Here is a 27008-nt window from a genome sequence, read left to right as displayed (position 1 = left end):
GGCTCTCATTCTTCTCCTGCTCGGAATATTTCTTAGGCATATATTAAGTCCACATCTATATCTGAGGTTCCGCAGGGGGCTCCCGTCTTGGGAGTATGTGGGTGGCATCCACACGGGCCCTTAGCTAAGCCTGGCATTACTTCCACTTACTTGTGTCAGGCTCCTCCTGTTTCCTTTCCTATCCGGCCCCCCTCGGCCAACTCTTGGTTTCTTCGACCCCAACGGTATTAGGTTTCCGAGGCCCAAGGCTGTCTTTCACTTTCCTCTCTAGTATCTATTATCTACCCTCCGACCCAACGGCGAAGCGAGCGGAAGAAGAATCTTATATCCCAGGTTCTCAAAGATCGTGGAGGCGGAAGAGGTCATGCCAGACGAACTGGCTGTAAAGGCGCCGCTCAGCCATCATTGAGCTCGCGGCAGTTCGTTGCAGTTCTGGTACCGGAAGTCACATGTCACATACATATGTGCCGTGATGAATTGTTCCAGAATCATAGTGTGTGGGTCACTTCCTCGCAAGCTGTAATCCACCTTAAACAAATTCACGCAAATGGCAATTTCTCCTGTCATCTTCTCTAAAGACCAATGGCGATGGGATAAGGACGATGGTAGCAGGCTCCGAGTGAGGCTGGAAGCTACTAGTCTGGACCTGCACACTGGCGGCAGGTGTGTGATGGTCGCCTTCCTGAGAACCCGTGTGACTACTCGGGAATCCGGTCCTGCACCTGCGACTGGGCAGGCCTATTTAGGATGACCGCTGCCCACCCTGAATGGGGAAGGCCCTAGAAAATGTGGGCTAAACATCGGAAGTCACACTTGAACCGGGCTGGGAATCCGCACCCAGTAGGTCACTCCTTATACTGCGGACGTAAACAAAAGAAGAATGAAATGATTATGACAATAGGGACATGGAATGTCAGGACCCTCCTGGACGTGAACAATTACAGACCAGAGAGAAGAACTGCTCTTATCACCCAAGAACTAGCCCGTCTAGATATAGACATTGCTGCCGTGAGTGAGACAAGACTCTCAGGTGAGGGACACATTAGTGAGGTACGTTCAGGGTACACCATCTTCTGGAAGGGAAAGGATGCAGGAGAACCACGCATCCATGGTGCAGGATTTGCCGTAAAAACGAAAATAGTGAAAGATCTTCGACTTACACCTGTCTCAATTAATGAAAGACTGATGACTCTTAGAGTACCCATTGGTTCAGACAGATTCATCACCTTCGTCTCTGCATATGCTCCTACTTTAGACAGTGATGAAGACACAAAGAATCAGTTCTACCACCAACTGAACAGTACTCTCTCTAAAATACCCATTCAAGATAAATTAATTTTACTTGGTGATTTCAATGCCAGAGTGGGAAGGGACAACCGTTTTTGGAGAGATGTCATGGGTAAACAAGGGGTGGGAAACTGCAATGCAAATGGGTTGCTACTTCTTGGTCTGTGTGCTGAGCACGAGCTTTTCATCTCCAATACCCAATTCCGTTTGCGTAACCGCTATAAGACCACATGGATGCACCCACGCTCCAAACATTGGCATCTTATAGACTACGTTATTACGCGACAGCGTGACAAGAAAGACATTCTCATCACAAAAGCAGCACTAAACATCGATGAGTGCTGGACGGACCATAGACTTTTAGTCAGCCGTTTGAGAGTACCAAAGTATCGCAAGCCACGATCCCACTTTTCAAACCCACCACGCAGAAAATTCAACATAAGCAACCTGAACAACAAAAATGTTCGCTCACACTTCCAAGACATACTGTCCGAACAACTTAACAAAGCTCCAGCAACCACAGATGACGTCGAACAAGAATGGACCACATTAAAGAACATCATCAAAGAAACTGCTGAGAATGTTGTTGGTTGTAGTGCACGGAAAAGAAGTGACTGGTTTGATGACAACCACGGAGAAATCCAAGCCATCATCAATGCAAAGCGGGATGCTTACCTATCCCTTGCTCAAGATCCATCCTGCGCAGAAAAGAAAGCACACTTTCTAGAACTCAAGCAGAAATGTCAAAGTGAAATACGAGTAATCAAGAACAAATGGTGGCAACAGAAAGCCACAGAACTCCAAAATCTTTCTGATGCAAGGAACCTGCGTGGCTTTTATGCTGGTATTAAAGAGCTGTATGGACCTATCCGCTCATCATCAGGAGCACTTAAAGCTGCTGACAACTCCACCATTCTTACTGAAAGTCAGGACATCTTAAATCGTTGGAAAGAGCACTTCAGCTCACTGTTAAACAGCCCTTCTACTGCCGCTGGAGATTTTCTCAAAAATGTTCCGCAGCACACTCCAAAACCCTGTCTGGCTGATCCTCCAACTTTTCAAGAATTTTGCAAGGCACTCAAGAGTGTGAAACCTGGGAAGGCTCCTGGACCTGACAGCATCCCGATGGAGCTTATTGAGGGTGGCGGCTTGCCTCTAAAAACTAGGCTCTTCTCACTTATTATATTAATGTGGGAAACCCGCAAGGTACCAGCTGACTTGAAGAACTCCACAATTGTCACCATCTTCAAAAAGGGCGACAAAAGCGTCTGTGGTAGCTACCGGGGAATATCTCTACTCTCTGTCACTGGAAAAATTTTTGCAAGAATCCTTTTAAATCGCCTCCAGACACTTTCAGAGACTATACTACCTGAGTCTCAATACGGGTTTCGACCTTCAAGAGGGACAATTGACATGATCTTCTGTGCACGACAACTACAGGAGAAGTGCAGAGAACAGCAAAAGCCTTTACTACTTGTTTTCTACGATCTAGAAAAGGCCTTTGATACAGTTCCCAGAGAAGCCATGTGGACGGTCTTAAAACGCTTCGGCTGCCCTGAACATTTTGTTGACCTGATTGAAGCTCTCCACGTTGATATGACTGGACAGGTCCTCTGCCAGAATGAAATGACTGGTGAATTCCCAATAACAAGTGGGCTTAAACAAGGATGCGTTCTTGCACCTACATTATTTGCATTGTATCTGGCAGCTATGCTTTACGAGACAACCGTAAACAATGCAGGAATAGAACTAAAGTACAGGTTTGATGGAGGATTATTCAACCAGTCCAGACTCCATTCAAAAAGGTTCACCAGTACCACTCGTGTGACAGAGCTGCAGTATGCTGATGACAATGCCTCTCCAGCTCATTCACCTGCAGAGTTGCAGCTGTCAGTTGATTCCTTCAGCAGGGCGTACGAACGATTTGGTCTCTCCATCAATATTTCAAAGACAAAGGTGATGGCGCAGCCAACTCCTGGCTCCTCCGTTCCTGACTTCAGCATATCCATCTATGATACACTCCTGGAACAAGTGGACCATTTCCTCTACCTGGGAAGCATACTGTCATCCAACTGCTCATCTGGAAAAGAAGTGGGGAATAGAATACGTGCTGCACATGTAGCATTTGGTCGTCTTACAAAGCGTGTCTTCCTGAATAAAGACCTAACACTGTACACCAAACTGATGGTGTACAAAGCTGTAGTCATTTCCACCCTGCTATATGGTTGCGAAACCTGGACGTTGTATCGCTGCGATCTGAAGAAACTAGAACGCTTCAACCAACAGAAGCTAAGATATATCATGAACCTAAAATGGGATGACTTCATATCCAACACGGCTGTTCTAGAGATAGCAAAATTGCATAGCATGGAAGCTCTTATCATTGGGCATCAACTCAGATGGGTCGGACATGTCCAGCGGATGAAAAATGACAGACTTCCACGCCAAATGCTGTACAGCGAAGTGAGCACAGGTAAAAGGCCACGAGGTGCCCCTCTCAAACGTTATAAGGATCAGTACAAGAAAAATCTGAAAAACTTGAACATCGATCCGAGTAACTGGCCCACAATAGCAGAAGACCGAAGTCGCTGGCGCTCAGTTACCTCAAATGCTCTTCAAAACTTTGAGCTGGAACGTCGAAGAATGGAGAATGACAAACGCCAGAGACGTAAACTCCTCCAGGCTCAGCCACGTCCTCCACCTTCGATCAGCTGTAATGTCTGTGGCCGCCTGTTCCACGCTAGGATGGGATTGCTAAGCCATCAACGACACTTCCACGCCTGAACCGTGACAAAGGAAATCTCAGGAGAGAAATGAAAACTCGGATACGAGTATCAGCCGACGACGACGATATCTGAGGTACTCTCATGATGCGAGAAGTCTGAATCTGAAGTCTGATCAGCTGGCGGTATGATCTGTTTTCTTCCTTTTTTTGGCCTTGATGTATTGAACTCTAGCTTACGTCGTTTCATTTCAATAGCACGCTATTTTCTTTCGTTGGTATGCCTTAATTTGTCAATAGCAAACTATTATTTTTCCGAGCATTAGATAGTTGCTTAGTTCAATGGATAATTTAGGACGATAGATCGCAACGATGTGAATGAAGTCATTTTACATTCACATCGAAAACTTGTACATACGGCAATTTTATAAAAAAAAAAGAAACAAGAAAGATAGACATTCATGAGTCGGTAAGTCCCACCTCTACTTTTTATACATTACGGTACTGCAAATTATTCTACAGAATACAAGGAGTTGTCATCGAGAAACTATCTCAGTTTGTTTTGAAATTGTACTTTGCGGTGTCAGGCACCTTATGTCTATGGGTACGTAATAGACATTTTTTTTAACATTTCTTGCTGAAGACAACCTAAATGTCGATCGGTGAATGTCATTTATCTTTCTGGTATTGTAATTATGTAAATCGTCGCTACTTTTGAACTGTAGTAGTTTATTTGCAACAAATTCCACGATGGGACAAATATACTGTGAAGCAGTGCTCAAATGCCCAATTCTGAAACAGATCACTACAAAATGATCGTGAGTGTGCACCACATATTACTCTCATAACACATTTTTTCCCAATGAAAGTTTCTTTCTTAATGATGAGTTACCCCAAAACACTATTCCATAGGACGTTACTGACCACAAATATGCAATATGTGCAACTTACTGCTTTGTGTCTTCCCAATATTTTCAATGATTCTAAATGTAAGTGCTGCTGAACTTAATTGTTTTAGGAATTTCAAAATGTTCTTCTTCCAGTTTAAATCCTCATTATTATGGACACCAACAATCCTGGAGTTTCCAACCTGTCTGTTATTTCCTCACCATGTGTTACACTTGTCACTGACGTAGTAGAGTCTAGATGTGCTGAACTGACTGTGTTGCGCCTTTTTAAAATTGAAGGTGGACCATTTGCGGAAATCCACTCAGTGAAACTATTAAGAACTGCGATTACCTAATCGTCTTTTGAATGTAGCAGTTTTTCTTATTTCCATGCTTGCTAAGAAAATTGGAGAGGAATACCGCCTTGTTCAGGACACCTTTGTAGCTTCATTCTCATACAAGCATGTTTCAGCACTTTTTGCACTAACTTCAGTGGGCTTGTTTGTTTATTTTCCTTCTGCAAAACTGTCACACGTTAATCTCGAAAGAAACTGTTGGTACAAATTACTTACATTTGGAAAATGAGCTGACATTGTCAAATATTTTTTACATTGGTTTGCATACAATACAGATTTGAGGCAAGTATTACTGAGCTGATGCATTCTGTGTTGTTTATTTACGACATGTGTTAAGTTTCTAGCATTATAGTTCATTTGGAAATAAAGTGGAAGTATGAATTAGTTCACATACCTCGCATGGAGCTTCTGGATGTTTATACTAGGAGCTTTAAGTCGACAACACAGACTAGAGCGTTTCATCTGCAAAACAGAAAAACGTTATTTCAGTTTTCTGTTTCTTATGAACGCATACATAACTACCACAATTTAGAATATAGACTGTTACTGTAGAGAAATATCCAAAAATTCTCCAAAATATTTTTTTAAGTAAAAGAAAATTCTTCAAGGCCGCATTAGGTGTATAATGGTTCCTAAAGGCAACGCAACCGGTTTCACACCATTATAGGTGCACCTTAAGGAAATAATCTGTAATGAACAGAAAAAAATATTTTTATACAATACAGTTAAAATATGGTTTATAGTACCGAGAAAACGTATAGATTTTTACTCATGACGTTTCACATCATAAGGCTAGATACTCTGTACGATGTTCCGACGCTCGGTTGTAAGCCGATTTATTGAGTACCTCGTAAAAGACTGATCATCGAACGGATAAACTTGTAATTTATACGTTGTAAGGTGAGCGTCTTAAGCGTCAAACCCATGCTCTGATAAAATTCCTAGAAAACGAGAGCAAATCACTGCAAATTAGAACATATATGGCGAAACGTTGCAAATGGCCAGCCTATAGTGAAGAAATTGCATACATTTTCAAAAACAAACAAAAATGAAGTTTTAAGAACATTCCAAGAAAATTTGGAAATTTCTTTAAAGCAACAAAATTCTACACAGTATTAGAGATATTTACATGACACGTGAACAGTTCAAACTCATTTCTGTTGTCCTTGAAATAACATAATGTCTTTTACTACGGAACATGTAATACTCGCAAATGAACTGAGTTCCTTTAATATCCTAACAATTCCAAGTGTTCCGAAAATGGAAATTTGTCTTAGTTTCCAATATCTTCAATTTATATATGTATTTAACTTGTAACTGGTCTCTGATAACACACTGAAGCGCCAAAGAAACTGGTATAGACAGAGATACGTAAACAGACAGAACACGGTGTTGCGGTTGGCAACGCCTATAGACAGCAAGTGTCTGGCGCACTTCTTAGATCGGTTTTTCCTGCTACATTGACAGGTTAGCCAGCCGGAGTGGCCGTGTGGTTCTGGGCGCTGCATTCTGGAGCCGAGCGACCGCTATGGTCGCAGGTTCGAATCCTGCCTCGGGCATGGATGTGTGTGATGTCCTTAGGTTAGTTAGGTTTAATTAGTTCTAATTTCTAGGCGACTGATGACCTCAGAAGTTAAGTCGCATAGTGCTCAGAGCTATTTTGAACCATTGGCAGGTTATCAAGATTTAAGTGGTGTTATAGACGGCGCACGAGCAATGGGAAACAGCATCTCCGAGGTAGCGATGAAGTGGGGATTTTCTCGTACTACCATTTCACGAGTATAATATGAATATTAGGAATCCGGTAAAACATCAGACCTCCGACATCGCTGCGGCCGGAAAAAGATCCTGCAAGAACGGGACCAACGACGACTAAAGAGACTCGTTCAGCGTCACAGAAGTGCAGCCCTCCCGCAAATTGCTACAAATTTCAATGCTGGGCCATCAACAAGTGTCAGCGTGCAAAGTATTCAACGAAACATCATCGATATGGGATTTCGGAGCCGAAGGCCCTCTCGTATAGCCTTCATGACTGCACAACACGAAGCTTTACGCTTCGCCTGGGCCGCTAAATACCGACATACGACCGTTGATGACTGAAAACATGTTGCCTGGTCGAACGAGTCTCGTTTCGAATTGTATCAGTAGGGGACCGTTCAAGCTGGTGCAGGCTCAGTGATGGTGCGGGGAGTGCGTAGTTGGAGTGATATGGGAACCCTGTTACGTCTAGAAACGACTCTGACAGGTGACACGTACGTAAGCATTCCGTCTGATCACCTACATCCATTGATGTCCATTAGATTAGATTAGATTAGATTCACTTGTGCATTCCGATGGACTTGGGCAATTACAGCAGGACAATGCGACACCCCACACGTCCAGAATTGCTACAGAGTAGCTGCAGGAACACTCTTCTGAGTTTTAAACACTTCCACTGGCCACCAAACTCCCCAGACATGACCATTGTTGAGCGCTTCTGGGATGCCATACAACGTACTGTTCAAAAGAGGTATCCACATTCGTACTCTTTCGGATTTATGGACAGCCCTGGAGGATATATGGTGTCAGTTTCCTCTAACACTACTTCAGACCGAGCGAGGTGGCGCAGTGGTTAGACACTGGACTCGTATTCGGGAGGACGACGGTTCAATCCCGCGTCCGGCCATCCTGATTTAGGTTTTCCGTGATTTCCCTAAATCGCTCCAGGCAAATGCCGGGATGGTTCCTTTGAAAGGGCACGGCCGACTTTATTCCCCATCCTTCCCTAATCAGATGAGACCGATGACCTCGCTGTCTGGTCTCCTTGCGAAAACAACCCAACCCAACTACTTCAGACATTAGTAGAGTCCATTACACGCCGTGTTGCGGCACTTCAGCGTGTTCGAGGGCGCCGTACACAATACTCGGCAGGAGTACCAGTTTCTTTGGCTCTTCAGTGTACTTCTGCTTATTTGATTTAGCTTACTGATTACTGGTGTGTGGCAGTGTAATAATATGAAACAGAACATTGACAACATTTTGTCTAACGCAGCGCTTTTCAATTTCTATCAAATACTTGTTCATAGGTACAAGATTATGTTGCACATTGGAAAACGTTTTCACATTTGAAAAAAAAAATCTTAAGTATCAGGAGTAATATTTCTACCTCCAAAAAGAAAGGAAGATTGCAGCATATAAAAAGTAAATGCCATCATTTAAAAATGGAATAAGAAAAGTGTGAAAAATGTGGCAAGGTACCACACTCTTCAATACTAGGTTGCGGTAGTCTAGGCCGCAACTTAGTAAGTTGATTTTCACTGCTTATTGTCCATAGAATTAAGTATTATTCACTACGAACTCTTTGGAATACAACAATTCCGCCAGATGCCAGGATGTTCTGTGCAACTGATGTGCACTGTATGCAGTCAGCACATTCACAGTCAAATAATTATAATTCCGTGTGGCTTAACGGCCTGGTGCAGCTCTTTCAATTATGCACTACATAGGCGACATGCGTGGTCCTAAAGTACACAGATTCTCCAAAGGGGGACTGAGGGCCTGCTGTTTAACGAGAAATCGGAACCATGAACAGCTTCTGGAGAATATTTGAATCACTAAGAAATAGAGGCTAGGTTAAGAGCAGACTGTAATATTTGGTACTCCGACAAGGATGTGGTTCCACGACCCTTCGGTTTCCAGGCTAGCGCTGAGTTTTCTTGCTGCCTGCCTTTAAAATATTTTAAGTAGAACAAAAAAATCACACTGTCATTTCTATTGGTGTTAAAAGTGCTGAAACTTGAAAACAATTCAAATTACAGGCCCACTTACAAGAGGGCAGTGGAAACTTCTGTGGAACCTTGCTAGGAGGAAAACATAGTTATTATTGTTTATGATGTATAGTAGTCAAGAGTTGTGTACAATACTCACAGTAGTTAATCTGGTTGTAGTATAATAGGAATAGTAGATACAGTTATGCACAAGAATTATGACGTTTTTGGAAAATGAACATCTGCTCTATAAAAATCAACACGGATTTCACAAACGGAGATCCTTCGAAACTCAGCTCGCTCTGTTCCTCCTTGAGATCGACAGCGCAGTGGACAACGGCGCTCGGGTTGGTGCCGTGTTCCTTGATTTCAGTGAGGCATTTGACACCGTCCCGCATTTGTTTCCTGAAAAAATACGAGCTTACGGAGTATAGAGTAGACTTGTGACTGGATTCAAGACTTCCTTGCAGACAGAACTCAGCACGTCGCTCCTAACTGAACAAAATCGACAGATGTCAAGGTAATATACGGAGTACCACAGGAAAGTGTGATAGGACCGTTGCTGTTTACAATATATAGTAATGATCTAGTAGAAATCGTCGGATGCTCTTTAAGGTTATTCGCCGATGATGCAGTTGTCTATAACAAAGTAGCAACCCCAGAAGATAGTAAGAACTTGCAGAACGACCTGCAGAGAATTGATGAATGGTGCAGGCTCTAGAAGTTGACCCTGCGCATACATAGAAAAAGAAATCCTCTACTGTACAGCTACACGACAGAGAGCTGGAGACAGCGTCTGCCGGAAAATATTTAGGCGTAACTATCCAGAGCGACCTTAAATGGAATGACCGTATAGTGCGAAAAGCAGACACCATACTCAGGCTCATCGGAAGAATCTTAAGGAAATGCAACTCATCGTCGAAAGAAGTGGCTTATAAGGCGTTTGTTCGCCGGCTCTTGAGTACTGTTCATCTATCTGGGATCCGTATCAGGTAGGACTGATTGAGGACATAGAGAAGATCCTACCAAGAGCGGCGCGTTTCGGCACGGGATGGTTTCGCTGGCAAGAGAGCGTTACGGAGATGCTAAACTGCACTGGCAGACGTTACAAGAGAGGCGTTGTGCATCATTGAGAGATTTACTATTGAAATTTCGGGACAGCACTTTTCAGGAGTAGTCGGACAACATATTACTTCCCCCCACATACATCTCGCGTATCGCCCATGAGGAGAAAATTCGAGAAATTAGAGCCAATACAGAGGCTTACCAACAATCATTCTTCCCACGCACTATTCGCGAGTGGAACAGGGTTGGAGAGATCAGATAGTGGTACCGAAAGTAGCCTCCGCCACACACCATTACGTGGCTTGCGGATTATGACGTAGATAGTTGGTTGTAGCAGTGGACCCAGTTATAACTCTAGAAATATATCGATGGCAAGAGCATTATAATAACTGAGTAGCTAATGTTGATTCGTTACTTTTGTGACAGACTTTCATTGCGGAAATTATTAAAAGCCTACCGCACTGAGGTGCACGTTATTCTTTGTTGTCATTAACATTATAACTATATTTCGGTTATAGGTTACAGGTTAAAATGTAAGGTCTAAATAAATAAATTTCGAAAGTGGAAGCGCTGAAGAAAAATTGAACACTATGGTCAATAAAAACAGCAAAGAAAGTAAACAGCAAGAATTATTCGAAGAAGTAAAACATTTTAGGAAGGAGGAGTCTTGTAAAAATTGAGGGAAATTTTTCATACAATATACCGGTGATTTTTATCTGCATCTCCATGACTAGTCTGCAAATCACACTTAAGTGCATGGTGGAGGATAAATAGAACCACTTTCACACATTCTCTACCTTTCTTTTCTCAAATACCGTGCGGGAATAGTGAATACTTCCATCTCTCCAAGCGGGCTCTAATTTCTCTTTCTCTATTACGAGCAATATTTCTTCCAATACAGGTGGTCACCAGTTGAATATTTTCGCATTAGGAGGAGAATGTTGCTGACTGAAATTTCCTGAAATGTTCTCGTCGCAATAAAAAATGTCTTTGGTTAAACTATTGCCACCCAAATTAGCTTATCATATCCTTGATGCTCTCGGTCCTATTTCGCGATAGCGTAAAACGAACGGACACTTCTGAATTTTTTTTATGTTCCCCATCAATCCCATATTCTAAGAATTCCATACCGCACGACGGAAAAGCGTCACGAAGGCAGTATCTTTCATAGATTTTTTTTGCATCTTCTACGTTTTCTGAAATAAAACGCCATCTTCTGTTCACTTTTCCCACTACATTGCCTACATGATCGGTCCAGCTTAAGTTTTTCTCAATTGTATTCCTTAGATATTTGTTTCAATTGACAGATCTTACATTTGTGTGAGTTATACGAAAACAGAAATTTATGGTATTGTGTAAACCATTTTGGAATCGGTTTTGATTCCCTGGCAATTTCACTAGACAGTGAATGACAGCATCATCTGCAAACAGTCTAAGAGGGCTCCTCTGATTCTCTCCGACATTATTTACGTAGAGCAGGAACAGCAGAGGACCTATAACACTTACCTGCACGGCGCCAGATATCACTTCTGGTTAACTCCATGACACTCCGTCAGTTACTTTGGAAATGTGACGTTTCTACCAGGCAATCCAGTTGCATAACTGGAATGATGGTCCATAAGGACAAAGTCAGCCGCTTGCGAAGAACCGTATCAAAAACCTTCTAGAAATCTCAAAGTACTGAGTCAATCTGAGATCACCTGAATATGGCATTCATTACAGGGAGGGACCGAAGAGCTATCAGTGCTACACACGAGTGATATTTTTTGAATCCTTGCTGTCTATGTGTCAATAGCTCGTTTTTTTGTTTTTGTTTTGTTTTTGAGGTAACTCATAATGTTTGAACAAAATACATGTTCCAAAATCCTACTGCGAATCGAAGTTTGTGATATCGGTCTGTAATTTTTCTGTTCCTTGAGTAGTGGTGTGACTTTGATCAGACCCTGACAGGTATACAATCAGAAACGTAAAACTTATCTTTATTAAGTGAGTGAGTAGCTTCGCTGCACTGAGGATATCTGTTGCTACACATATTGGCAGCTGTTCGTGACTCAAATTCTGGAATATTTACTTCATCTTCTTTGGCGAACGACTTTCCGGAAACTGTGTTTAGGAAATAAAATTTCGCAGTACTGTCATTGGTAACATTACCAACACTATTGCTCAGCGTCTGGTATTCTTTACATACGACAAGTATCACTTTGGATTTTCTGCAAGATTTTGTGACAGACTTACATTGAGGAAATTATTAAAAGCCTACCGCACTGAGATACACGTTAAATTTTGTGCTTCTGTAAAAGTACGCCAGTCTCGCCGATTTTGCATACCTTTTCCTTTCGCGTGCATTTTTCATTCCTTCTGCAACAGTGTTCTGACTTGTCTTGTGTATAGCGGGAGATAATTTCGGTCTCTCATTAATATATCTGGTATAAAACTCTCAATTCCTGTCAATAGTATTTCTTTGAATTCGAGCATGTGGTCTATGCTTACACAGATCGTTCGGAAGGAATGCAGACTGCCTCTTAGGAAAACATCAAGCGACATTTCTGGAGATTTTAATTTTGCTTTTATTATTGGTGCATTTGGATATTACTGTATTCAGTTCCGCTACAACGACCTTGTGCTCACTAATACCTGAATCCGTGATTATGCATTCTATTTCTTCCAGATTATTTGTTGCTAAGTTTGAGATTTCGCAGCCATTTACACTTCGAGTAAGCTCCCGAAATATTTGCTCAAGATAATTTTCGCCGGCCGAAGTGGCCGTGCGGTTAAAGGCGCTGCAGTCTGGAATCGCAAGACCGTTACGGTCGCAGGTTCGAATCCTGCCTCGGGCATGGATGTTTGTGATGTCCTTAGGTTAGTTAGGTTTAACTAGTTCTAAGTTCTAGGGGACTAATGACCTCAGCAGTTGAGTCCCATAGTGCTCAGAGCCATTTTTTTGATAATTTTCGGATAAAGACTTCAGCACATTATCGGATGCTGTTTTATGGCTACCACCGTTTCTGAACATGTATTGTCGCCAGCGTATCGAGGGTATGTTAAAGCCACTACAAAGTACAAGTGTCATGTGTGAGGTATTTATTTGAGATGTTACTCATATTTTCTTTGAATCCGTCAATAAATCATGCGAGTAATTTATTGTAGCAGTCAAGCATACCTTCTGCACATATTACGCGACCGACCATTGCTGACTGGCGCATCACATGTACCAATCATAATATGATTTATGATCATTACTTACTGAACTCAGTTCTTGTTACTTACAGCTAGTAAAATTCTTACCGATTATAATTAATAACGACAGTAATTCCCACAAGAAGTTGTCTGCCACATGTCAGTGCCTTCTTTTACTGGTGGATGTTTTGCCGTTATTTTCTCTGTAGCTCACATGAATGTGTGGTGAGATAATCCAAGAAAAGAGTTTGAAAATAGATACTGCAGACGAAAGAATTTAAAAAAATGCGTAGGACATACGGAGTGACTAAAGTCCTTTACAATAATAAATGCCTGTTTAAAAATGGAAAAATAAGGCACTATAGTACGATAGGAAAGCCATAATGTATGTTTACAAGCTGCAGTCAATCATTAGCAAAATATTAGGACCAAGAAAAGCTATGAAAATTTGGAAATTACGAAGTAACGATAAAACGTATCAGGAGTAATGAGAAAAGACTGGTATTTTTTGGATATTTATATTCGGTGCAAAGCAGCATATTAGCTAAAAACGTATTCAAATACTTGTGTGATAAGAAGTCCACAACATGCTGCATCCAGAAAATAAAAAAAAGTGTCTAGAACAACATAATACAGAAGCTGAAGAAACAACTCATAGAAGTGTTTGAGGAAAAAGTACCGAATATAGAAGAATTCCAAAGTAGGGGAGTAAAAAGAAAAACTGGAAGAAGCACCAAAGTGAACAGATGAATTAGTACCGGACGAAAATGAAAGACCAACAAATAGGATCTGAAACTGGCGTATGGTCCTCAGCTGGCGCTTCCGAGAAGAAAAAAAAAAAGAAAACAAATGTTACACATTGAGAAAAAGTTGACACCGACGTATGTCGGCTTAATACTGGCATTGCAAGAAACTAAGCGTAACTTTTGAGAATATGCTTGCAGTTAACTGGGTGAAAGCAGGCTTACGGTATCTTTTACAGTTCCTGGAATATTTTAGAGGTTTAATTTACGTGACTCCCTACAGATTTATACGTTGCCAGAAAGGTATGTGGATGCAGTGATGGAAGTGGCAGGAATAGCTGCCAGTGAGAAGTATATGGGGAATAAGAAAACCAAAAACTAGTGGCAGGTCGATTTCATATTCAGAACGGAGTGATAGGCAACTGTGCACTAGTTTGTGATGAACATGTGGTTTGTTCTAAATCTTTTATTTATGTAAGAAATAGCTTGGTCAATTGGACATTGTTTCTCTTGTCCTTTCTGTTACAAAACCAGACATATTTCGCTCCGAGTTGCTTACTTTGACCTCCAACCACTTGGAGAGCAAACACGAAAGTGTGCTGGGGATGCATAACAGACTGCGTGTGACGTTTTATATTATGTAAAATTCACGTTCTGGTCTGGTTTATATCTGTAAATAATAGTTAAGTGTAAATTTCTTGAATGAAATCAGTTTGCTGTACTGTGCTATTGCTAGGATTAAGCGATAATTTTATTTTATGTTATTCACTTGTGCGTAGTTTCGCCCGTGCAACCATTGTCAAGTGTGACGTATACTTATTTTAATGGCATATACTTGGATTGCGAAATGCAGTCGGGTTTTACCTTACATTTGAGAATAGTTACACAGCGTGTTCTACAAAAGGATGGCTTATTCCTGATAACAGAAGCCGGTGCAGAAAAATGAAGTCAGTCAAGGCTGTGGACGTAATTAGTAAAACCAAATCTTCAGAATTTTTTCGAGCAATCACCGTCAAAAGTCCTTAAGTATTTGGGCCAACAAATATCCACATTGAACAAAGAAAGAATTTCTTTTCTAACGATAAAATACATGAATGGTAAGAGGTGGTAAGAGTGTAAAACTTGTGGAAGTGTAGGTAATGGTCGTGTATATGAGAAAACTGGAGGCAGATGCCCTTTCGTGTTTATGGACAACTCGTGTAGCGCGGGCTGCGTCGGCACAGGCGCTGCTTCGTCCCTATTTAGCGCAGAGCTCGGCTGCTATGGCGGTACACGTGGCCACCTGCACGGCGCTGTTCTGTCGATAACGGTGTGCCGGCAGCTATGCGGTGTCATTACGCAGTGATTAATTGCCGTTAATTATGGTGATTGATGGTGATTGTCGCTGGAGGTTACCGGTCGCTGGAGCTCGGGTCAGTGCGGGCGAAGCGGCCTGAAGCGACGGGTCTGTTGGCGTCTCGTAAAGGGCACCACACTGTTCGTCGGCCGCTAGAGAGAGCACCGAGATCGAATGCTTAGGCAGACATTTTCCCGCCACTATTTAATTGAAATTTACTGCCCGCGAGAAACGACATTCTTTAACTGAAATTAGCCGCAGACGTGAAATTACGTATTTACATACGGCCATTCAGGATACTATGATGCGTTTCTCTATCATGACGTACGTTCTAAAGGAAACTTGCACACATACTCAGTATGATTTTGATAAGATTTGCAAATATTAGCTACATGTTGAAAATGCGTAGAGGTGTAAAGTTAAACACTTCATGAAAAGCAAAAACGTGCCTTCTCATCAACTTTACTGAGGCGCAGTTTGAAAAAAATAATATATATATTATATATATATATATATATATATATATATATATATATATATATATATATATATATATATATATTATTTGGTTCAAACTGCGACTCAGTGAAGTTGATGAGAAAGCACGTTTTTGCTTTTCATGAAGTGTTTAAGTTTACTTCTCCACGCATTTTTGAAAATAATAATATATATTATTTGGTTCAAATTATATATATATATATATATATATATATATATATATATATATATTATTTGGTTCAAACTGCGACTCAGTGAAGTTGATGAGAAGGCACGTTTTTGCTTTCCATGAAGTGTTTAAGTTTACATCTCTACGCATTTTTGAAAATAATAACTATATATATATATATATATATATATATATATATATATATATATATATATATATATATATATATTGAAACACGTATGTAACGCAGCAGCGATGGCGAGGCATTGCAGCATCTCTGACCAGAGGGTCTGCGCTTGACCGCGCGAGTGTTGCGACGAGTTCGCTAGTTGTCGCTATGCAGAGCAGTACTCTGTCTGTAGTCGTGGCAGTCTGCAGCTCGATTTAGTTACGGGCAGTTCGCTAGTAGTAGTCGTGCAGTGCAGTACGCTAATAGTCGTCATGCAGAGCGGTCGGTCAGTAGTAGCAGCCCAGTGCGGTTGTGTGATGTAGGCGGTCGGCAACACTGGTCAAGATGCTGAATGAGGTATACTGTTAATTAATATAATCATTAGATAATGTAAAAATTTATTTATTGTAATTATTCTCCAACAAGTGCTCCAATAATAATTTTTATTTCAAAAGCATTTTTTCAAAAAATTTTATTTTTTATGGAACTAAAGATTTCGTTGCACTTCCCATTTCATTCCACTTCTTTTAAAGAAAATTTTCAGTAAAATCACAGAAAAAAGGAATATTATCATTTGCAATGCAGTTCCTCCAAGCCGTGCGGAAAGATAAGAGCAGAAATTTGACATCCAGTTATTCTGAGGTAAGACTTTAATTCTGATTGTTTTGCACAGGGCCAAAGACAGATATTTCGGTTTAATTGAATTTTCTTATCACTGAATGGACTTTAATTTTTCGTGAGGAATTTATATTTGAGTCAGATTGCGAATTTCACATTTTTGTTGCCATTGTCAGTACATTTCATTGTGGGCAGGTTACGCTTAGCGCAATGTCCATTAGCATCCCTAAATAATATTGTCCATTCTTTTAAATTTTGTGGGGAGGTTACACTTGGCGACACCCAGTCCAGGATCGTATTTCGTTGAGAATCTTTTGAACAACAGTCAGATATCTGCTCTTATTTGCTTAAGTATAATTAGGATTTGGCGCAACGCTTTTACTAATATTGTGACTTTCTTTCTACAGGTCAACGGCAATTCGGTGCTCTGTTGTATTTGTGTGTTATTTTTTGCATTGTGCTTCTTTGTTTTGTGAATATTTGTGACTATTGTAAAAATGCCGCGAAAGACTGTGAATAGTGTATCGCGAGGTATTACGAACGAAATTACCGGCTCAAACGACTTTACCGATAGGACATGTGACACGCAGTGTGATGATGACAATCCTGCGTTCACTAACAATCAGTGCATTACAACCATTAATGATGACTTTTACCCTAATGATGAACAAACGAACTCAATTGTCTCGTCTGTTAATTTGACGACAATTGATGACGCGGAGCGGTCTATAGTAATGAACGCTGCCGAGCTTAACACACCCGATTTGAAAAATTCTCGTGACGAACAGACAAATTTGTCTAATGAAAGTGGTCAGTGTACCGAAAATACGACGGACTCGAGTGGCAAACCTTTTTGTAAATTACAGAATGACCAAATGGTCACGCAAAACGAGACAATTCCAGATCGACCATTGAATAGCACAGAGAATAGAAATGCTAATTTTGAATCGGATCCAATTATGGCATTTTTGCGGCAAAATTTCAAACAGTTTAATGAAAATTTTAATAAAATTGATGAAAATTTCAAACAACAGAACGAAAAACTAGACAAACATATTGAACAGATCAGACAACAGAGTGAAAGTTTCGACAACCATGACAAACAACTTAGCGAAACAATTGATAAAAGTTTCGAGCTCACAAACGAAAAACAAGACGACCTTAAAGAACGGAACAAACAAGTTAGTGAGCAGATTACAGCTGTTACCGTGCAATGTCAGGACAGTAAAGGACAATTACGTGTGGATACTAAGACTTGTGCTAATAACAGTAATGAAGAAGTTGGCACTGTTGCACAAGAATTAAGTAGCACACGTGTAGGCACAACAGAATCACATAAAGACGGGATTATTGCAGTCACCGAACAATGTTCAGCAAACGAAACACAGATACACGAAATTAATGCAATCACTGAACAATGCCCTAAAAACGCAGTACAGATTTGCGACGAAGTTAATTTAGAGTCAGTGGAAGTTTCACACACTGCGAATACGGAAGTCAATAATAAAAGTGAACGACAGAACAACCAAAATGTCGAAAGTTTTCAAGTAACAGAATTAAAAACTATTTCAGTCACCAATACGTCACAGAATCCGCCACGTTGCGAGCATTTGTCTGACTCACGCAGCGTGTATAATGTGAACAATTTACAGAGACTACGCGAATTAAAATCCGAAAAGCTACGCGACTTAAAATATGAAAAGCTACGCAACTTGAAGTACGAAATGACACAGACGAACAGATTCACTCACAAACCCGAACGTGTTATCAAACCGAGTGACGAGAACGTAGATTTCGAGCAATTTGCATTTGTAAGAAAATTTAAAGAACTTAATAATGACAGCGTACAGGTACACGCTTTGTACTGTATACGACAATTTATCTTTGTACATTCACCGCTATTACCTGTAATGCAAAAGCTAGCTTTGAACCAGATGCGACAATTTATATTTGTATTTTCATCAGCATTGCCTGTAATGAGGAAACTTGAATTAACATGGATACAACTATTTACTTTTGGAATTTTTCCGCTATTGCTTGCAACGAAAAAGCTAAAATTTATTTGCAGTGCGTAATTGACCTCAGGGGATTCATTACGCTTTAATGAATATGTGCCGTAGCGAGCATAGGGCCCCGAGCTGTAGTAGTGCTGTTTCATCTTTAGTTTTCTGCACTGCTGCCTTCTCTTCTACTATCCTTTATATCTATCAAAACTGCTCTTTAACTATTGCTCTACGTAGTATTAAGAAACGAGTGATGAAAACCCGATGTGACAAACTTTTACCGAATGTGACAATTTTCAGTAGGCACTCCCGTAATGACAACTACCGCCGTAATTTTAATAACAGATTAAATCGTAATCATCAGTATGTGTAAAATTTTGAGCAATCGGAACCACATTTTTGTAACAATAGACCTTTTCACCACAACAGCATGAAAGTCAGCCGCTTAGCATACGTAACCAACAATGTAGTCTACAAGGTCAACCAAACTTTAATGTTTCGCCGCGTGCACGTATAGTCCCAGCCCCAACAAATAGTAACGCATGGCAGCAAAGAAATAACTACGTACAGACAACACACTATTTCAACTCGCATCGCAATGCGCTGTATAGAAATTACTATCATGACAGACGTAAAAATAACGAGCACAATTTTCAGCGTACATTTAATAACAGTCGATCTTATGAGCAGCAACAACATCAGCAACAACGAATAATCATGAATGAAACAGACAATAGGTGTCATCCATAGCGTAACACGTCAGTAAGAAATAACAGAACAGTTCATATAGTGGATATGCCACAACATTCTCCCGTAAATAATAACACGTACGATAGATTTTAACCAGATACAGCACAGATTGCATATTACAGTAACGCAAACATTACTTTTGACACGCAGAATTTTGCTCACGAGAATGTTACCTGAAACATGCTTTGTTGAATGCACCACTTTTATCGCACCCAGACCTTACTAGAAATTTTTCCATTGCCACCGACAGTTCTAACACCGCTTTAGGCGTACATATTTTCCAGGAAATTGAAGAAGATGGTTCTACGGTAATTAAAAACATCGCATTTGCAAGTCGCATTCTGTCACCTGCTGAACGAAATTACTCCGTTACAGAATTGGAAACATTATGTGTTGTATGGGCTTTCACGAGATTTAGGCACTTTCTTTATGGCAGGCATACCACCGTATACACAGACCACAGAGCGATACAATTTTTACTTTCGGCTAAATTTACTCATGACAGATAAAGTAGATGGAAACTTTATTTACAGGAATTTAATTTTACGATAGTTCACATTCCCGGCACACAAAATGTTATAGCAGATGCACTATCGCGTTCTCTCGGCAACAATCAGCAAGACGTAGCAACCAACTTCTGCAAAACAAATTTCAGTGTCATGTACATTCAGCAAGTTGCATTTGAAAATTTTATTTCATCGTCATTACAGGACATAGCACAAGAACAAAATAAAGACAACGTGTGGAAAGAAATTAAACAGCTTTGGCAAGATAGGAATAATGTTACGATTAGAAACCATTACACTGTACGCAATGACATTCTGTTTCGCCGCTCTCATCCTGACAGCAACAATTGGTTATTATGCATTCCTGACGAACTGGTCAACAAATTAATTTGGTACACTCATTTAAGTTATGCACATTACGGAGCAAGAAAATGTTTTCTTATACTGAGACAGAACTGTTATTTCACCAACATGGAGAAACGTATACGACGAGTTATAGCGTCTTGTAAAATTTGCCAGAAAGCTAAATCAGACACCACTTTACATATTCCTCCATTATATCCCATTATACCTGTTAAGTTAAGACACATGGCAGCAGTAGATATTTTTGGTCCGATTCCGAGAACTAACAGAGGTTTTTGCTACATCTTTGTCGCTGTTGAGCTCACTTCAAAATTTGTTACTTTCACTCCTTTACGCAAAGCTACTGCTAAAACTGTTTCGAAGGCATTTGTAAAACATTTTCTATCTCATGTAGGGCATGTAATGAAAGTAATTTCTGACAATGGATCTCAATTTCGTAGTACCGTATGGACACGCATGTTACGAGCCAGAAACATTTCTCCGATTTATATATCCAAGTACCACGCTTCTTCGAACCCCTGTGAAAGATTAATGAAAGAAATTGGTAAGCTGTGCCGAATATACTGCCACAAAAGACATATTGATTGGGATACACACATACTCTCATTCCAAGATGTAATTAATTCCATACCAAATGAATCCACTATGCTATCTCCGTTTGTTATACTGAAAAACGTTGAACCGCCAAACAAAATTAAAGAATTAATAGAATTCCCCAAAAGTCGTCGCCTACGACACCACGAAATAATTAACATTGCGCTGAACAACATCAAACGTGCCGCAGAGCGCCGGAGAAGACAGCAAAAACAGGTTTGTACACGGCGCGACTTTCACGTTGGACAGAAGATATTAGTACGTACACACTATTTATCCAGCAAATTAAAAGGTAAGTGCAGTAAATTTGAACTTCTATACGCAGGTCCGTATCGGATTCGCAGCATCCCTCACCCCAATGTTGTACACGTCGAAACTTTGAGAACCAGAAAATCGAAAGGGAATCACCATATCTCAAACATTAAACCGTTTATTGAGTGAAACCACTGTATGATTCAACACACTATGATGCCATTTACTAATGCAATTATTTCACCTGACTAATTACTGATGATTATCGTATTTTTTCTTGGCAAGTGCCCGGCAAGGTAAGGTTAGCAGGTCGCTTTTCTTGTCGTTACACATCAGACCGTGCATATTTTTCCAGACGAACTTACGTATTTTATGAATAATTATGCAATTGTATGTAATGACGTAGTAATTTTATCAAATTCTCTTTCCATTAAAGTCTTTAATTCTCGCCTCTATTAACTACACTACATACAAGCTGAACACAACGAACGTCACATTTTGTCTTTTTATGTACGATTGTATTCCAGTCTTGTTTGTATGCACTGTGAAATAGTTAAGATATAACACACACCAGTTGACTTTGACATTTTTTTTTGCCTTATGACATCTCAACATCGTGACTGTTTTACATTTTTTGCTGCTGCATTGTGATATTCTCTGTACATTTTGGCTTTGAACACTGTCAATGTCTTTGACATATTACGTTTTCTGTCATGTTATGCTGTATGGTTAATTATGTCACCATAAACCAGTCATTATTTAGTGGGTATAGGATTTAAATGCAAGACATTAATCTTTGTTCATCAATTTCAGAAAGAAATGATGCGTGTAAGAGATAAATTCAACAGAAATGGGAATTTCACCTACGGAATAAACGAAAGGAGATGCAATAACTTTATGAGGAAGAGTAAATGGATCAGGATTAACAAGCATTAACAAGAATATACTATACTCATCGTAGAATAGCAGTCTTAACTAATTTTTTCTTTCAGAATACAAGGTGATTGATGCAGGCTGTCAGACTGAACTACACATCTTAGTTTTAGTGATGAAATATGCTAGTGATAAGGAATAGTTATATAATGAGTAATGAAGTGATTTTTTGCAGATGATAATGAATACTGATGAATAATGATGAGGGAAATGGTATTATGAATAATGAAGTTTTTCTTTACAGGTGATGATAATAGTGAAGTTATGATGATATGGATAATGAAGTTTTCTTTACAGATGAGGATAATGTTGAAGTTATGTATTTATGCTATGTAGTTATTTAAGTATTTGTTGCAGTTTGTTTTGACAGCAGGTGTTACATTGCATAGTAGGATGACGGAAAGTTTTGGAAAGGACAGCTATGGAACACATTTTATACACATTTCACTACTTGTTAATTCGAAGTTCACTACTTTTCAGCATAGTGTGCGTTTCTTCTTTCAGGTCAATAATCCGTTTTTGTATTTTTTCCAGGAGAAGCTTTTCATGATACTTACTAAACCTGTTAGTTATTATACCTGTTCTAGTACTTGCATTTTTATATTTTACCCATTTGTGTTTATCATTTGTAAATGTGATCACATATACTGCCTTGTTACATAACCTTGCTACAGCTGACTCATGACGAATGACGTTACCTATCCTCATTTGCAGCAATAGGTCAAAAACAAATAGTGTTATGCCTCAGCAATTAATTATCGATCCCAACGCAATGCATTGCTAACAAAAAAAAAAAAATGTATTACCAGTCCCAAATAGTGACACCAGTTTGAGAAAATTCTGAATAATACTGATTAGCTCTGAATAATATGTCACTTGAGTAATGACTTCTTAATGAGACAAAAAAAATATATATTTAAAATAATGCTTTGTCACTAGCTAATAACTGCCACTGTTTATTGTAATGAGACTACTTATAATACGCATGATTATTAATGCTATGACTGTAATTAACTGATTTTTAATAATGACTTCGTAATGATCTGAATAATACTGAATGATGAACTATGTTTTATTCTATTCAATACTTGCTGGCCACTGAGTGCCAATAATTAATATCACCCAATGAAATGTTATTAATTATGCCATTAATTAGCTCTTGTTTTCAATGTTCATACTTTGTAACCAGAAAAGAATTTGACTGTTTAATAATGCTTTGTAATTAGGAGAAGACTAATGATTCTTACTATTGGAATAACAAATGATTAATTAACGACAAATGATTAATTAACTGTAATTAGGTAAAGGCTAATGATTATTATTGGAATGACAAATGATTAATTAACTGTAATTAGGAAAAGGCTAATGATTATTGGAATGACAAATGATTAATTAACTGTAATTAGGAGAAGGTTAATGATTCTTAATTATACTCTGTAACTGGAAAAGAATGTGATTGTTTCATAATGCTTTGTAATCAGGAGAAGGCTAATGATTCTTACTATATTGGAATGATAAATGATTAATTAACCATGCTACATTTTGTAACTAGGAAAAGAAGACTACTGATTCTATGTAAAACAATTAATGAACATTTTTCTGTAATACCACATACTTGGTACAGAAATGTTCAATAACTGGGCTATGAATGCCACAAACTGCTAATTAAGTCTGTAATTGTCAATATTATGTGACTTGATGTCCTTCACCTCATGAGCTAACTACCCTGAATTACTGCAATGTCCATTTGTCCTGTCTATCCTAGTGATCATGGAGCACTATCTTTGGTTTTGCACTAATTCTACGTGGGTATGCCTTGTAAGAGCGTGGTGTTGACACGACATGCTGTCCACCACCGTGAGCGATGAAGACGTTATTATGGTCGCACTGTTTGGTGTACCTAATGTACTGCCAAAATGAAAACATGGAACATTACTACGACAGTTCAGTGTCTTGGCTACACTGATAAATTCTGATGGGAAAAGAACTTCAAGTTGTGTCACTTGGTGTTGTACTTCTGTGGAAAGATATGGACTTTCAGAACAGCTGTGTGCAATCTAAAGTGCTACAACCATGATGCAATCCTTCCCTTTCCTATCCTAATTCTTGTCACATAGTGAAAATCATTATTTTGGTAACATCATTTATGTTCATGGCTATACAATTTTTTTTCGATTCGCTGAACTCCAGTGCCAGTACACTTATGTCACTGGTCGACATGATGTTTGCCATTATGTTTATTTGTTGTGAAAATGCTAAAGACATTTTTCAGTGCGTGTGCACTTTGGACATGATTTTTTTTTTTGCCATTATGTTTATTTATTGCCAAAATGCTAAAGACATTTTTTTCGAATTGTTCTCAAGTACAGTATGTGCACTCTTGTCTTTTATATTGTATATATACATTTTTATTTTAATGATATGTTCTGAACTACAGTACATGTGCACTTATGTTAGGTGTTAATATGTTTTCTATTGAACTTCAGTGCCTGTACACTTTTCTCATTTTTCAATATGATTTGTACCATTCAATACTTCAATGTGTATGCACTTATGTCATTTGTTACTAATTGTATATACATTTCATCATTTGTTGATATGTTCTCAACTGCAGTGCATGTGCACTCATGTCACTTGTCAACATAATATTTTTTGCCAGTCTGTTTATTTGTTCTGAATATGCCAATGAATTTTTTCAGTGCGTGTGCGCTTTGTTATCTGTCAAATAATTTGTATATACATTTTTCTGATTTGTTACTATGTTTTGTACTCACATTTTGTCTTTGTCTGATATATTTTGTACTTAGTGCGTGTGCACTACATTTACTTTATGTACTACATCTAAATATTCTGTAAATTGTAGAAGTTTATTAATTAGGAAAAAATTTTGCCGCGATTGGCAAGTCCAGATGACTCACCATTGCTGCCAAATTTTTGCCCCCCCAGTGGAGGGTTATGAAACACGTATGTAACGCAGCAGCGATGGCGAGGCATTGCAGCATCTCTGACCAGAGGGTCTGCGCTTGACCGCGCGAGTGTTGCGACGAGTTCGCTAATTGTCGCTATGCTGAGCAGTACTCTGTCTGTAGTCGTGGCAGTCTGCAGCTCGATTTAGTTACGGGCAGTTCGGTAGTAGTAGTCGTGCAGTGCAGTACGCTAATAGTCGTCATGCAGAGCGGTCGGTCAGTAGTAGCAGCCCAGTGCGGTTGTGTGATGTAGGCGGTCGGCAACACTGGTCAAGATGCTGAATGAGGTATACTGTTAATTAATATAATCATTAGATAATGTAAAAATTTATTTATTGTAATTATTCTCCAACAAGTGCCCCAATAATAATTTTTATTTCAAAAGCATTTTTTCAAAAAATTTTATTTTTTATGGAACTAAAGATTTCGTTGCACTTCCCATTTCATTCCACTTCTTTTAAAGAAAATTTTCAGTAAAATCACAGAAAAAAGGAATATTATCATTTGCAATGCAGTTCCTCCAAGCCGTGCGGAAAGATAAGAGCAGAAATTTGACATCCAGTTATTCTGAGGTAAGACTTTAATTCTGATTGTTTTGCACAGGGCCAAAGACAGATATTTCGGTTTAATTGAATTTTCTTATCACTGAATGGACTTTAATTTTTCGTGAGGAATTTATATTTGAGTCAGATTGCGAATTTCACATTTTTGTTGCCATTGTCAGTACATTTCATTGTGGACAGGTTACGCTTAGCGCAATGTCCATTAGCATCCCTAAATAATATTGTCCATTCTTTTAAATTTTGTGGGGAGGTTACAATATATATATATATATATATATATATATATATATATATATATATATATATATATATATATATATATATATATATATATATATATATATATATTATTTGGTTCAAACTGCGACTCAGTGACAGTGAATATGAAAGCAAGTTTTTGATATTTACGAAGTTTTTAACTTTACATCTCTGCGCATTTTAAACAAGTTGCCAATATTTGCAAATCTTATCAAAATCATACTGAATATGTGCGCAAGTTTCCTTTAGAACGTACGTCATGATAGATAAACGCATCATAGTATCCTATAACCATATAATTTCACGTCTGCAGCTAATTTGATATATGCGACAATTAGTGATCTATATAAAACCCTCATAATTTCTGAACTGTTGGCGGTTCGTAGTTCAAACTGCACGGTTAGCCGAGGGGCATGATGGTAATTAGTATGATCTACATGGTTTGGTTTAGCGACAAGACGCACTTTCATTTGGATGGGTTCGTCAGTAAGCAAAATTGGCGCATTTCGGGAACTTAGAAACCGCATTTCGCCTTCGAGAAGTCTCTTTACGCTCAGCGGATTAGTGTGCGGTGTGGAATGTCCGGTCACGCAATAATCGGTGCGATATTCCTTGATAGCACGCTGACTACCGAACGGTTCATGAGGATTTTGGAAGATAATTTCATCCCCATTATATCTAAGTGACCCTCATCTCGACAAGACGTGGTTCATGCAAGGCGGATCTCTAACTGATCGAAGCAGGAGAGTGACTGATGCCCTGGAGGAGCACTTTGGGCACCGCATTCTGTCTCTGGGGTACCCAGAGGCCACTGGTAAGAGCCTCGATTGGCCGCCATATTCTCCGGATCTCAACACACACGACTCTTTTTTGTGGGGCTTTAGTTAAAGACAAGGTTTACAAGCAATAACCGCAACACCATTGCTGAGATGAAATCAGCCATTCAGAAGGTCATCGACAGCATCGATGTTCTGACACTTCAGCGGGTCATGCAGAATTTCGCTATTCGTCTGCACCACATCTTCGCCAATAAAGCCAGGTATATCG

The 27008-nt window shown here is 39.4% G+C and overlaps 1 protein-coding gene across 1 annotated transcript in view; it reads left to right on the top strand.

Moving 5' to 3' along the window:
- The first annotated feature begins 891 nt into the window (after positions 1–891).
- The window catches only part of LOC124779117, a 79417-nt gene continuing 53300 nt past the window's right edge, over positions 892–27008 (top strand). The window contains exon 1 of the mRNA XM_047253688.1: positions 892–2477. Coding sequence (XP_047109644.1) covers positions 892–2477 — 1586 coding nt within the window. The remainder of the gene's footprint in view (positions 2478–27008) is intronic.

This window comes from Schistocerca piceifrons, chromosome 1 (genome assembly GCF_021461385.2).
Source record: "Schistocerca piceifrons isolate TAMUIC-IGC-003096 chromosome 1, iqSchPice1.1, whole genome shotgun sequence".
NCBI classification, from domain to species: domain Eukaryota; kingdom Metazoa; phylum Arthropoda; class Insecta; order Orthoptera; family Acrididae; genus Schistocerca; species Schistocerca piceifrons.
Note: the sequence above shows the minus strand (reverse complement) of the source record. Positions and strands in the feature narration are given on the sequence as shown.